Source organism: Podarcis pityusensis (genome assembly GCF_964106645.2).
Source record: "Podarcis pityusensis genome assembly, chromosome: 2".
Taxonomy (NCBI): domain Eukaryota; kingdom Metazoa; phylum Chordata; class Lepidosauria; order Squamata; family Lacertidae; genus Podarcis; species Podarcis pityusensis.
Window position 1 is genome coordinate 127,044,776 of NC_138029.1, and position 12,942 is coordinate 127,057,717.

Here is a 12,942-nt window from a genome sequence, read left to right on the forward strand (position 1 = left end):
AACCATGTTGTAGTCATCAGTGTAACTGCAACAAACATACAGATGTCATACACACAGTATACCCCTGTGATACGGAACGGGGGGCATGTCTTCTTCACCCCTTCTGCCGGTCACCAGAGGGTCTGAGGTGATGACCTCTAGGGCACCCAGCCCCATATGGACCCCTCAGCCCCCACACTGTTACACAAGCACCACACTTAACTCCGAACCCCATAAATAAAAGTGCCTTCCTCCTTTCCCTACGTCCATTTGCTAGAATAAATAGACCGGGCGAAAATAAGCCCAAAACGCCTTATGTCTCCCTTTCATTATACCCGCTGTATTGTTTCCATTAGTAGACCGTGTATACAGACATTTTGTATCTCTTGAATGGGTGCGTTCTACCCAATCAGAACCATGCATTCGTCTTTGCAGAGCTAGCTCAGCGAGCTCCTGCACGCCTCATTTAACCTCTTGACAAGCTGCTGAGGCTCCCCGCTGGGAGAACAATGGAATCGAAACTTGTGAACCCATAAAAGTGTCAAATCTCGCTACAATGTATCTATTTTGTTTCCGATCTCAATTATCAATATAAAATGGACTAAAATCTTTAGAAATTTGCATAAAATCAACCACAACTCCGATTTTCTTGCTTCTGGTGCCAATCGGCTCAGTTTCTCTAGGACTCCATGACACCTCCCCTGTCTTCCATAATCCCTCAAGCGAAGTGTCACGTACTCTCAGTAAGAGTCTAATCCTATCAAATCACCCTGCCAAGCCTTTCCTCCGGGCAATGCCAGATGGCAGACTATGCATACATGTACCATTGTCTTCTCATCACCGGTACTCAGGATGTGCTTATCTGCGCATATCTCCAGCTCTGTATATTCCCCCCTCCCTCCTCCATATGTTAATCCGGTGTAACCCAACCTCTTCCTAATGTATTCGTGATGTAATCTGTGTAACCCAACCTCTCCTTAATGTATTCATGATGTAACTATGATGTATTTTGCACTGTATCCTGGGACATGGAGGGAAGTTTCAAAAGTTCATGTCACCCCTTTCTCGCTGTTCAATCTCGCCTTGAACCTGTTGCGCAATAAACTTGGATCTTCTGCAGCTTGCTCCTGTCTCCGGCTGAGCTCATTTTCCTCCAAAGGGACCCACGGACTTAGTCCGATGAGCTGGGTGGCAGAGCAGCCTTGCACCCAGATTCTACCGTAACACCTGTATCCCCCGTTCCACCCTTGGAGCTACCTGCTACTGGATAAGCCTTGGGCCTTACCATCTTGCACTTCTGACTAGTCTTGGTGTCATAGCTCTCCTGACTATCAAAAAGTTTCACATCTGGCTTTGTTGGGACTCAAAGCCTAGCCTTGTTCCTCTCTGAGGAATCAGTGTTCACCCTTACAGTCCTTGGGTGTGGTTTCCCACCCTTTGAGGACAAACCCTGTACCCCTTTCAATACTTCTGGTTCTAAGACCTGTGTCGAGCCACTAGCCACAGCTAAATCTGCAACAGCTGTGTTAGCAAACTCCTGAGCATACCTGGTGGTAGCTGTCTCAGATCTGCACATCAGGTGCACATCCTTCACTGTATCAATGGGACTCACCTCACTTTCAGCAACAGCAGTAGACTCAGTATTGCCCATATTGCCTCCCCCTTTTCCTTTGTCTTGAGCACTGGTACACCTGACTATCTTCGTGTCAGACATCAGCAATCTGGAAGACCCATACATTACAACATAGTAAGAACAAGCCATTTATAATGTCGCTTTCGTTCTTCTGGATGGTCGCACGCTGTTTGTTGACATAAACATAACAGCCACGTTGCATCAGCTGGGCTTCTCGGCCTGGAATGAAAACACGTTAGACATCACAATGTTACAGCTTTTCAGTTCCACAGTCCAGACTTGCCACTGGTGGCAAGTACCACAAACAAAACGTAGCAGCCGTTGAAGCTTCATATTTGGTGGCACTTAGAATCGCCAGAGCTATGAAACTTCACACCATTGCTGAGGATTTCCTGTTGCCAGCAGCCAAAGACATTGTTCGAGATATGACTGGAGATGAATTTGTTATGAAATTGAGTACAATTTCCTTATCTAATGACACTGTCCGCAGAATTATAGATGACATGTCTGCTGATATTCTTGATCAGGTAATCCAGGAAATTGAATCTGATCCACTTCCAATATTTAGTATCCAGCTTGATGAATCTACAGACATTGCAAACTGTTCACAGTTACTGGTTTACATGAGGTATATTAATGATATAGTTATGGTGACTTTAAAGATGAGTTTCTTTTTTGCAAACCTCTTGAAATGACAACTGCTGCACATGATGTATTTGAAACAGCTGGTTCATTTCTGAAAGAGGATAAGATGTATTGGGAAAAGGTTTGTGGTGTTTGCACAGATGGTGCTCCAGCTATGCTAGGATGTCGATCTGGATTTCAACGTTTGGTACTGAATGAGTCACCAAAATCATTGGAACTCACTATATGATTCATCGGCAAATATTAGCAACAAAGATGCTGCCGCAAGAGTTACAAGAAGTAATGAAAAGCGTCATAAGTTCTGTCAATTTTGTAAAGGCGAGCACTTTAAGCAGTCGCCTGTTTTCGCAAGTGTGCAATGAGTTGGATGTGCCGAACAATGCTCTGCTATTTCACACTGAAGTGAGATGGTTGTCGAGAGTAAAAGTTTTAAAACATGTTTTTGAGCTTCCTGGTGAACTCAAAACGTTTTTAAATCAGAAAGCAAGACTGCCGTTCAAAGCACTTTTCAGCAATAAAAGTGAACTGCAGAAAATAGCTTACTTGGCTGCCATCTTTGCCATCTTGAATGAGTTAAATTTATCATTGCAAGGACCAAATGCAACATGCCTCGATTTGTCTGAAAAGATCTGATCATTCCAAATTAAACTTCAGCTTTGGCAAAAAAAATTGGATGAAAATAAAATTTACATGTTGCCTACCTTATCTGCTTTCTTTGAGGAACATGACATTGAACCAGACAAAAGGATTTCTGTGAAAGAAAACTTGCACTTGCTTGCAGATGAAATTTCATTGTACTTTCCAAATCTACCTGACACCCCATTTGCACTTGCCAGAAGCCCATTCACAGTCAAAGGTGAAGATGTTCCTGAGACAGCAGAAGAGGAGTTTGTTGAAGTTATCAACAGCGATGCAGCGAGAACTGATTTCTCTACAATGCCAGTTACAAAATTCTGGATCAAGTGTTCGCAGTCATATCCTGTTCTGAGACTGTGTTGCACCTTCTTCTTCCATTTCCCACAACATATCTTTGTGAAACAGGGTTTTCCAGCTTGTTGGTTATCAAGTCTAAATAGAGAAGTAGACTTGTTGTGGAAGATGATCTTTGTTGTGCTCTTGCAAAGACGGCCCTGAGAATTTCTGATCTGGTGATAAAGAAGCAATCTCAACCTACACACTGATGTTGGCTTTTTACACATACTGTTGCAAAATGTAGCAATGTAGTTTACTGTTGTTATATTAAGACTGTTACCCATGCTACACCATGCTTCAAGACAAAATTTCATTTATTTGTAGTTAGAAATAAATATTTCACAATATATAATTACATATTGTTTTTGCGATTAATCACTATGCTTTAATTATGTTCAATTTGTAATAATTAAAATACATCCTGCATATCAGATATTTACATTACGATTCATAACAGTAGCAAAATTACAGTTATGAAGTATCAACGAAAATAATTTTATGGTTGGGGGTCACAACATGAAGAACTGTATTAAAGGGTCGCGGCATTAGGAAGGGTGAGAACCACTGCCTTAAGATATCGCTGTTGAACCAGCTGCCTAGGAGAGCCACTGGGGGTGCGTGACAATGGCACCTGTCCCGGGTCCTTGCCCCGCCCTCCCTCCGCCTCCCCCTTTCCCCGCTTTAAGAGAAGGCCCTGGGTCGCCCGCAGGGAGCATGCGCAGCTCCTCAGAGCTTCCTCTGCCCTCTGTGCGCTCGGCTCGCCAAAGGTTAACAGGAGCCGAGCTGGAGTCCTAGAGAGGCCAGGAAGTGGGGGCGGGGGTCCCAGGTCCTCCAGAGCGGAAGCCCCTCCTCCTTCGTCCTCTGCCTCGGTGGCCCCTCCTGGGATCCAGTGAGTCTCGTCTCTCTTCCCCCTTGGGGCGCCTGGGGGAGAAGGGAGGCTGCAGGGGGAGGATACTCAAGGGGGGGGAGACCCCCAAGGCAGGGAGCATCCTCCCTCCTTCCTCTCTGTTCAAGCTGCTGCTCCTCTCTGCCTGCCAAGGGGGTCCCACCCTCCCCAGAAGAAAGCCTCTCTCTGTGGGCTCCTGCTCTCCATAGAGGGGAAAGCTGGGTGCCTTCCGTTCGCCAAGGGTTAAAAGGAACTAAGCTGGATTCCTAGAGAAGGGAGGACAGAAGGGGGGGAGGGAGAGGCCCCCCAGAGCTAAAGCCCCCCCCCCATCCTTGAAAGGGGAGGGTTTGCTTGGTCATGGGTATGTGCCCAAGTTGGGTGAAGATTTCTTCATCGCAGGGGACTGGACAATATGGTCCTCAGGGTCCTTTCCCATTCAATAGTTCTCCGATTGTAAATCCTCTCCCATCATTTCTATATCACAAAATATCGTAATAAATGTGCAGGGATATCTGCAACATACGTTTCATTATTAGTGGCCACTGTAGTGAGTTCCAGCTTCATGAATTGGCTGGAAAAGAAAAAGGCGAAACAGGATAGAGAAGAATTAACAGATTAGGAATCCACATTCCATAGTCAGACGCCTTGTCAGGAGCCCTTGCGGTTGTGCTTAGATTAAGTGTGAGTAAGAGTCGTTTTTCCTCTTCTGCTACCAATGAAACAACATAAAGTCTTGGTCTATTTGAATTCAGAGGAGGCGGGATTCAAAGGGAGGAGAATAATTGCTCTATTGATGAAGAAAATTTTTAATGTTTGATGTCTTACTGTGTTTGATGTTCATCTTATTGGAAGCCGCTAAGGCAACCCAGTCAGATGGGCGGCATAGTAGTAGTACTATTACTAGTAATAATATTTCTATTGCTATGCTTAAATTTATATTTGGACCAGCCAGATTGAGAAAAATTCTGATGGTGTGTTGTTGTTTTTCTGGAGTCTTTATTAAAACAACTTACAACCACAAGATGTTCAGAGTCTGGGCTTTAGTGCAGTGCAGCCTTGACTGCTAGCAAAAGTCACCCAAAGTCCCCCCAGACACCCAAAAGTCTGGGGACATTTTTCTGATCCTGACAGAGTGCCAATTTTATAACAAAACAATGCATTTGCTTTGTAGGGTTTGCCAGCACCTCTAATTCGGACGGGAAGAACTTTGCAGAAGAAAAAAGGGACTCCTTCTAATCTCTTGGAAGCTTCCTGAGAGCACAGATGGATGAGCAAGACTCGGTGGGACCTAAAGCAGGAAGAAGCCATGCGATTGAAGATGGGAGCACTGGGAGATTCTGGGAAAACTCTGTGGGGAAGATCCTGGGTGAGGAGGACACCCTCCACTCAGATGTGCAGAGCCAGCAACTCAGGCAGTTCTGCCAGGAGGCCAAAGGACCCCGAGAGGTTTGCAGCCGACTCTACCACCTTGTCTGTCAGTGGCTGAAGCCCGAAAGGAACACGAAAGCGGAGATGCTGGACCTGGTGATCTTGGAGCAGTTCCTGGCTGTCCTTCCACCAGAGATAGAGAGCTGGGTGAGGGAATGTGGAGCAGAGACCAGTTCACAAGCGGTGGCCCTGGCCGAAGGTTTTCTCCTGAGTCAGGCAGAGGAGAGGAAGCAGGCAGAGCATCAGGTGAGATATATTTTCCTCTGGGTTTTCCCAAGGGGCTCCAAACCAGAGGGAGAGTATCCCAAAATGCATTACTGATGTCCGATCCCTTTATGGATAGGATCCAAGGAATGAGATCTGGTAAAGTGTTTAGCTCTGCAAAACCCTTTTCTAATTGTTCTCTCCATTCTCTCATTTGAGTCTCTGTTGCTCTTTCCGGGAAAGAATCTGATGGCAGAAATGGGTCCTGATTCCTCTGAGGCAGAGAGGACTCCGATGGACACCAGGGAGAGACCACTAGGTAAGGAGGGAGTTATTTCTCTCTTTGGTCACATTGTGGGGATTTATAAACTACTGTAATCTGTTAGTTCTTTTCTGCTGTCTGCGGAGGAGCTGCCGGCTCTGGAAGGGGGGGTGGAGAGCAGGCGGGGGCATGGCTGGTGCACATCCTGGGGGCGGGGCAGGTGTACGGCACACGTCCAGATGTGGCCGCGATAGCACTCCACTGCCATGGAGCGGTACACTCCCCTGCCCCTCCCGTCCTCCACCAGTGGAGGCTGTTGGTGCCAAGAACTCAAAGGAGCAGAAAGGTGTACAAATGTCAAAAGGCACTCAGTAGGGTGTTGTTGTTTAGTCGTTTAGTCGTGTCCGACTCTTCGTGACCCCATGGACCAGAGCACGCCAGGCACTCCTGTCTTCCACTGCCTCCCGCAGTTTGGTCAAACTCATGCTGGTACCTTTGAGAACACTGTCCAACCATCTCGTCCTCTGTCGTCCCCTTCTCCTTGTGCCCTCCATCTTTCCCAACATCAGGGTCTTTTCCAGGGAGTCTTCTCTTCTCATGAGGTGGCCAAAGTATTGGAGCCTCAGCTTCACGATCTCAGTAGGGTAGACTTCTTCAAAAGTCCACCTGTAATTAGAGATGCACTCCTGAACCTCAGAGAGAAGCAGGCATTCATGGCTTCCCATTTCCATTTGTCTCTGGCAGGTGACCGGATGATGCCAGCAAGACCTCATGTGTCTTTTCATGGTGGAGAAGGGGAAGCAACGGCTATAGAAGCAGATCAGGTAGGGGGCATGAGACTTGTAGGGTGAGACCGAGGGGTGGGGCAGCCAGAATGCTTGGAAGAAAAAATGTGGAGTTCCCCCATTTACACAAAGATTAGGACCCATCATTAAAATAATAAAGTAATTCCAGCAAGATGTTAAAATAAGCATTCATACCATGTGGAGCAAAACAATCCCATTTAAACAACACAGCAATTAACAGGCAGAAAACAACGGAGCAATGTGTGGTAGATCATCTTTATGGTGTCTAAGAGAAGGACATGTCCCTTTTTCTTTTAGGGTCTGGTGTGCTTTGAGGATGTCGCTGTTCATTTCACGGACAAGGAGTTGGCGTTGCTGGATCCTGACCAGAGAGCTATGCATGGGGAGGTCATGGAGGAGAATCGTGGGCTCCTGGATTCTCTGGGTAAGGCTCTCTGAGGATCATCATATCTGTTTTGAAATTCCATGTCTCTCTCCTTGCAATGAATCTGCAAGGTTTGGCTGGAACTCAGTAGCACTACCTGCACCACCTGGAAATCTAACGCCCCCAGAAATCACTTGGAAAGGAGGGTGATTGGCGGTGTTGTCTGTGAATATCCGTCAGAGCGGGTAGGGAGGTTGAAGTAGCTTCTGCCAGATTTGTGTTTTTGCTTCTGTTTATTTTGGTTGACTAAAGAGATAACTGACAGTGGATACAGAGCAGATTCCATGATTGCACCAAACAAAATTAATTGAATCTCAGGTTCTCATAAATATATCAGCTAATACCAGCCAACAAAGGCAGTGAACTCCATAGTAAGAATTCCCATCTAATTCCCTTCAGTTATTCCTCTTGAATATGAATAGTTGAACGGTTGTTCTTCCTGAGGCTCTAATTAGTCTGTCTATATATACTGTATTAGTGTAACAATATTACTCAGTACCTATATAATAACTTATTATACCCTATAGGATATAATAACCTACTTAGTCTATTACACTGCATTTTTCCACCATTTTTCCCTCTTTAAAAATTATTTTCTCTTATTTCTTTCTCTTATCATATAATTTCTTTTTTTGTTAGAGCATTTATTAATTTTCCAATAAAAAACATCCAATCAACATATCAAATCATAATCCAATAAAAATAAAAAGATCAATTTGTCTTCCAAATTGTAATTTTGATTTTACGACTTCCCACAGTCTGAACCTCAAAGCATATCCAAATCTCAGTCCTGCATCTCATCGATATTTCCATATCTTGAATTTATCTCTCCAACCTTCTTTGTCTCTGGCTCTGTGATCCTGTCATGTCAGTATCAGTCATTTGGCGATCGATCAGCCTTCCTGGAAGCCACCCAGTCCCCCCTCCGGGCCCTAGAGGGGGGCTGCTAGACATCCATTTAGCCTTTTCTCATGTTCATAATGGAAAAAATATTTTGCAAACAGCTGCACTGTATATTATCCAAAATATTGTCTCAAACCATTGTAGTCAGCCAACAATTATTTCCTGTTTCTCTTAATCAGGGAGGGATTTCAAATTTTCCATAACTGCGTAATAGGGGACCGCCATTTTAATCCTTTGTTCTCCTCATTAACAAACATTTCAAGTCTTAAAAAAAAGAAGCTGCTCATGAGTCCCAATTGTTTAAATGAGGCTTAGCATGAAAAACCAATTGTTGATCTTAAGAAAGGAGAAGAAAAGCATACCAATCACCTCCACAATCCACACACCATGATGAGGATCTCTTTGAAGTCCGAGCTTATACACCAGAGACTACATTCAGCAGGTGTCCGTCCCCCCCCCCCCGGCTTTTTCCATTCAGACCATGTCTGTTTCTTTTTCAAATCTATTTTAATTCCCAAACAGATGTGTCTGGCTCTAGGAGTGACATCGGAGAGTGCCAGCCGTGACCATGCTCTTTGACCCAGTGTCCTGCTGGCTGCACTTTAGAGTATGCTGGCGATCTCGGACAATCCATGGGTCTTTGAGACAGTCCTCCCCTACCCTGAGGAGGCCGCCACGGCTAATTGCCCCCATATCTGCCCTGAATTATCAGCATGGCTGGGGTCCGATCTTGTGGGAGTCAGCCATTTCCCACCGCCGGAAACATAATTTCTTTATGATTGAATAATCTTTCAATAACAAACAAATATTTAAAAATAATTGTTTTTTTTCATTGCAGGGGGTGATGAAATGGAAATTAATAACAAGGGGGACCAAGAAAGAATCCACACCGTAGAGGAGCCATATAAATACTCAGATTGTGAAGATAACTTTATTCAGAGCTCCCAGACCACTTCTCATCTAATAAATCCCATCATGAATAAACCCTATCAGTGCTTGGAATGTGGAAAAAGCTTCATTCAGAGCATTCATCTCACTTCCCATCAAAGAAGTCATACAGGGGAGAAACCCTATCAGTGCTTGGAATGTGGAAAGACCTTCAGTCAGAGCTGCTCTCTCACTTCCCATCAAAGAATTCATACAGGGGAGAAACCTTTTGAGTGCTTGGAATGTGGAAAGAGCTTCAGTCGGAGCACTTCTCTCACGTCTCATCAAAGAATTCATACAGGGGAGAAACCCTATCAGTGCTTAGAATGTGGAAAGAGCTTCAGTCAAAGTGCACATCTCACTTCCCATCAAAGAATTCATACAGGGGAGAAACCCTATCAGTGCTTGGAATGTGGAGAGAGTTTCCGTTTGAATCGTCATCTCACTTCCCATCAAAGAAGTCATACGGGGGGGAAACTCTATCAGTGCTTGGAATGTGGAAAAAACTTCACTCAGAGCATTCATCTCTCTTACCATCAAAGAAATCATACAGGGGAGAAACCTTATCAGTGCTTAGAATGTGGAAAGAACTTCAGTCACAAAACCAGTCTTTCTTCCCATCAAAGAATTCATACAGGGGATAAACCTTTTCAGTGCTTGCAATGTGGGAAGACTTTCAGAAAGAGCTCAGATCTCACTTCTCATCAAAGAATTCATACAGGGGAGAAACCCTATCAGTGCTTGGAATGTGGAAAGAGCTTTAGTCAAAGTTCACATCTCACTTCCCATCAAAGAGTTCATACAGGAGAGAAACCGTATCAATGCTTGGAATGTGGAAAGAGTTTCCGTCTGAATGGTCATCTCACTTCCCATCAAAGAAGTCATACAGGGGAGAAACCCTATCAGTGCTTGGAATGTGGAAAGACTTTCAGCCACAGTAGTCATCTCTCTTATCATCAAAGAGTTCATACAGGAGAAAAACCGTATCAGTGCTTGGAATGTGGAAAGAGTTTCCGTCACAGTAAGACTCTCATTTCCCATCAAATAATTCATACAGGGGAGACACCCTATCAGTGCTTGGAATGTGGAAAGTGTTTCCGTCACAGCTGCACTCTCACTTCCCATCAAAGAACTCACTGTGGGGAGAAACCATAGCAATTGCTGTGTTGTGATTGTATTTTAGTAGACTATAATTTGTATCGCAACAGTGTTCTTGTGCTTCTTCAACCCAGCAGAGAAGTCAGCCTTGCCTCTCAAATCCATGGAGTGCAAACCTGGTGTCCCATACTATTCATACTATGTATCCAGATCTGCAAGGTGGAATCAGTGGCCAAGGTGTTGAATTCAGACTTTTCTTTGTGGGAAGGTTAGGTCTAAGAATCTCTTGCTACTCTTCTCCTTGATTCTCCAAAGTCTTTAGCGCATGCCAGGAGCAAAGAATTGCATCCACGAGGGAGAAAGAGTCCTCTGTGTATTACATGTTGTGAACAGCAGTAAGCAATTTGTTTGCTTCAGCCAAATCCAGTTCTCATCTGCACATATATGATACGTGGAAGGAAACATCTCTATTCAGCCAGACCATTTAGAGCAGTGTTCCCCAACCTTGGGCCTCCAGCTGTTTTTGGACTACAACTCCCATCATCCCTCGCTAGCAAGACCAGTGGTCAAGGATGATGGGAATTGTAGTCCAAAAACAGCTGGAGGCCCAAGGTTGGGGAACACTGGTTTAGAGGACACCCCCTACAAGTGTCTTTTGATGCTAGTTTTTGTTTTGTTTGTTTGTAATGTTGGCTTTTAACTAGTTTTTAACTTCTTGTGATGCTATTGTTCAGTTTTATGTTTTTGCCTTATCTCCCAGGTCCTGCGCCATGGAATAAAACACACAATCCTGTAATGTTTAAAATGAATTAATAGATATGCACAACTGTTTATGTTGCAAAGTGAAAAATTTCAAGCATATAGCACAGTTGTCAAAACAACCACGTGAAATAAAAATAAAACATTTCAGAAGTTCCTGAAAGAATGGATCATTGGTCCAAAGACAGGGGCCACGACGCTGGGCTTTGCTGCTGCTAAAGATGAGTCTGGCAGATCACAGTTCTGTTGGAGATTAATTCCCTGTGCCTGCAGTCATGGGATTGTTGTCTATCACATTATGGTGTATGTTTTCATTCCACAGTGTGGGAAGTGGTGGAGACAGGATGTTTTGGTATTACTGTGTTCTGTGAAGTAGGGCTATTGTCCTTTGTTCTTTCTCTTTTTGCTGTCTGATAGAAAGATGAAGGAGCTAAAGCAGAATGCTCTGAGTGTATTATATGTAAATAAATGTAGATTAGCCAAAATGCTGTGCTTCTGAGTTTGTTACGCAAACTGCGAAGACTCTGCGGATCCCTGAGTGTGCTGATGTCTCCAAGGCATCAGTTGCTGTGATGTTCGGGTTGGAGAACGCTTTTGAAGCTCCTGATCAATCAGGAGGGAGAGAACATGCCAGTCAGGAATGCCTACACGAGAGTAGGACGATCCTAACAGGTTCCTGTGCCTGGACTGGAACACCCAGCTTCTAAACTGGACTTAACCATTGCAGGAATCATCTCTAAAGGTTAAAGGGAGCCTCTTCAGTCACCCACAACCCATGGGGGAAACCCCCCTAACCAAAACCTGTTGTGGTTATGAGGTGGGACCAGCCTGCGCCTATAGCACTTGGCCCCTTTGTGGCAGAGTAACATGCAGCTTCCAAGTGCGCAGGAGTCCCAAGTCTGGTCCAGAGAATGGAAGGAAATTACAGGAAACATCCAAGTACAGACAGAATTATTTTACTCCTGGTCTCAGGCCCGCTGGCTTAGCCCTGACACCAGGTGTCTGGGGTTGTGCATGCTGTGGGGCATGTGCATCTGACATCAGCGGGCAGTGACATCGGGCACTCATGCCCCCACTGGGCCATGCATGGCCCTGGCGCAAAAGTTGTTGGTGCCCAGCCCCTCCATTGGGGGGATGTAGGGGCTGCCAGGGCCCTGGAGAGCCTGTGCCTGTGGTCTGTCTTCAGCGTAATGGTTACAAATCATACATAAAGTAAGCATCTTTGCTTCAACACTGGTGATCTTTGCTTCTTCCAGTACACTGATTTTAGTTCACCTTTCTTCCCAAGTGATGCGTAAGATTTTTTTGGAGACACTGTTGGAATCTTTCAAGGAGTTGGAGATGGTGTTTATAAGTGGTCGACATTTTCCAATGTTACACCACTGAATTGGATTTGTTGCCCTGCCCCACGCACAACACATCCTGTACCAGATGAAGTAGGATTCCCACTTCTTGCAATGGCATGCAGCGAGTTCACTATCTGTACATGTACTTCTTTGACTGGCAGGAGTTCTTCCATTTCGCCATGGACCAAGGAAGGTTTGTGGCCATATTCCCAGAGGAGGAGCCCCACATCCAAAAGTGGTACAAGGACTACCTGCAGGGCTTCAGGTCCATGGTGGATGGCTTCTGCTGGGGCCACTACAGGATCCTTGGGCCCTTCTTCCACCCGGTTTCTCTCTCCCACAGGGCAGACACCAAGTGCAACGCCTGAGGCAGAGGAGCCTCTTCATTTCTCCTCAGTGACACCAGAGGAGCAGAGAGAGAAGGAAGAGGGTGGCACTATAAAGGACTATTTTGGAATCCATTTGAATAAATGAATTTAAATACTGGATGGAATGCAGGCAAAGCAGTAGTGAAAGGGTCTTTTTTAATAAAGCAAAATGCCTTTCTAAAGAAGCAGATAGAAGCTCCAAAAGCAAGAACTATAAACAGAAATTACGCAGAATGAAAAGAAATCCCCCGATAAACGAGGGAACCCAAGGAAACTGCCGCCTGGTCTGCCAGGAATCGGCC

At 45.0% G+C, this 12,942-nt stretch overlaps 1 protein-coding gene across 6 annotated transcripts in view; it reads left to right on the plus strand.

Annotated features, from left to right (window-relative positions):
- The window catches only part of LOC308465911 (uncharacterized protein), a 35,877-nt gene extending 24,466 nt beyond the window's left edge, over positions 1–11,411 (plus strand). For 2 of the 6 annotated variants that reach the window (XM_080986316.1, XM_080986317.1), the window contains exons 2-6: positions 5,287–5,789; positions 5,967–6,066; positions 6,754–6,833; positions 7,113–7,239; positions 8,981–11,411. In XM_080986316.1, coding sequence (XP_080842442.1) covers positions 5,379–5,789; positions 5,967–6,066; positions 6,754–6,833; positions 7,113–7,239; positions 8,981–10,224 — 1,962 coding nt within the window. In that variant the 5' untranslated portion in view covers positions 5,287–5,378 and the 3' untranslated portion in view covers positions 10,225–11,411. Of the gene's footprint in view, positions 1–4,037; positions 4,119–4,166; positions 4,797–5,286; positions 5,790–5,966; positions 6,067–6,753; positions 6,834–7,112; positions 7,240–8,980 lie in introns of those variants that run through there. The other 4 variants (XM_080986315.1, XM_080986314.1, XM_080986319.1 and 1 more) reach the window with 4 other exon arrangements.
- The last annotated feature ends 1,531 nt before the right edge of the window (positions 11,412–12,942 follow it).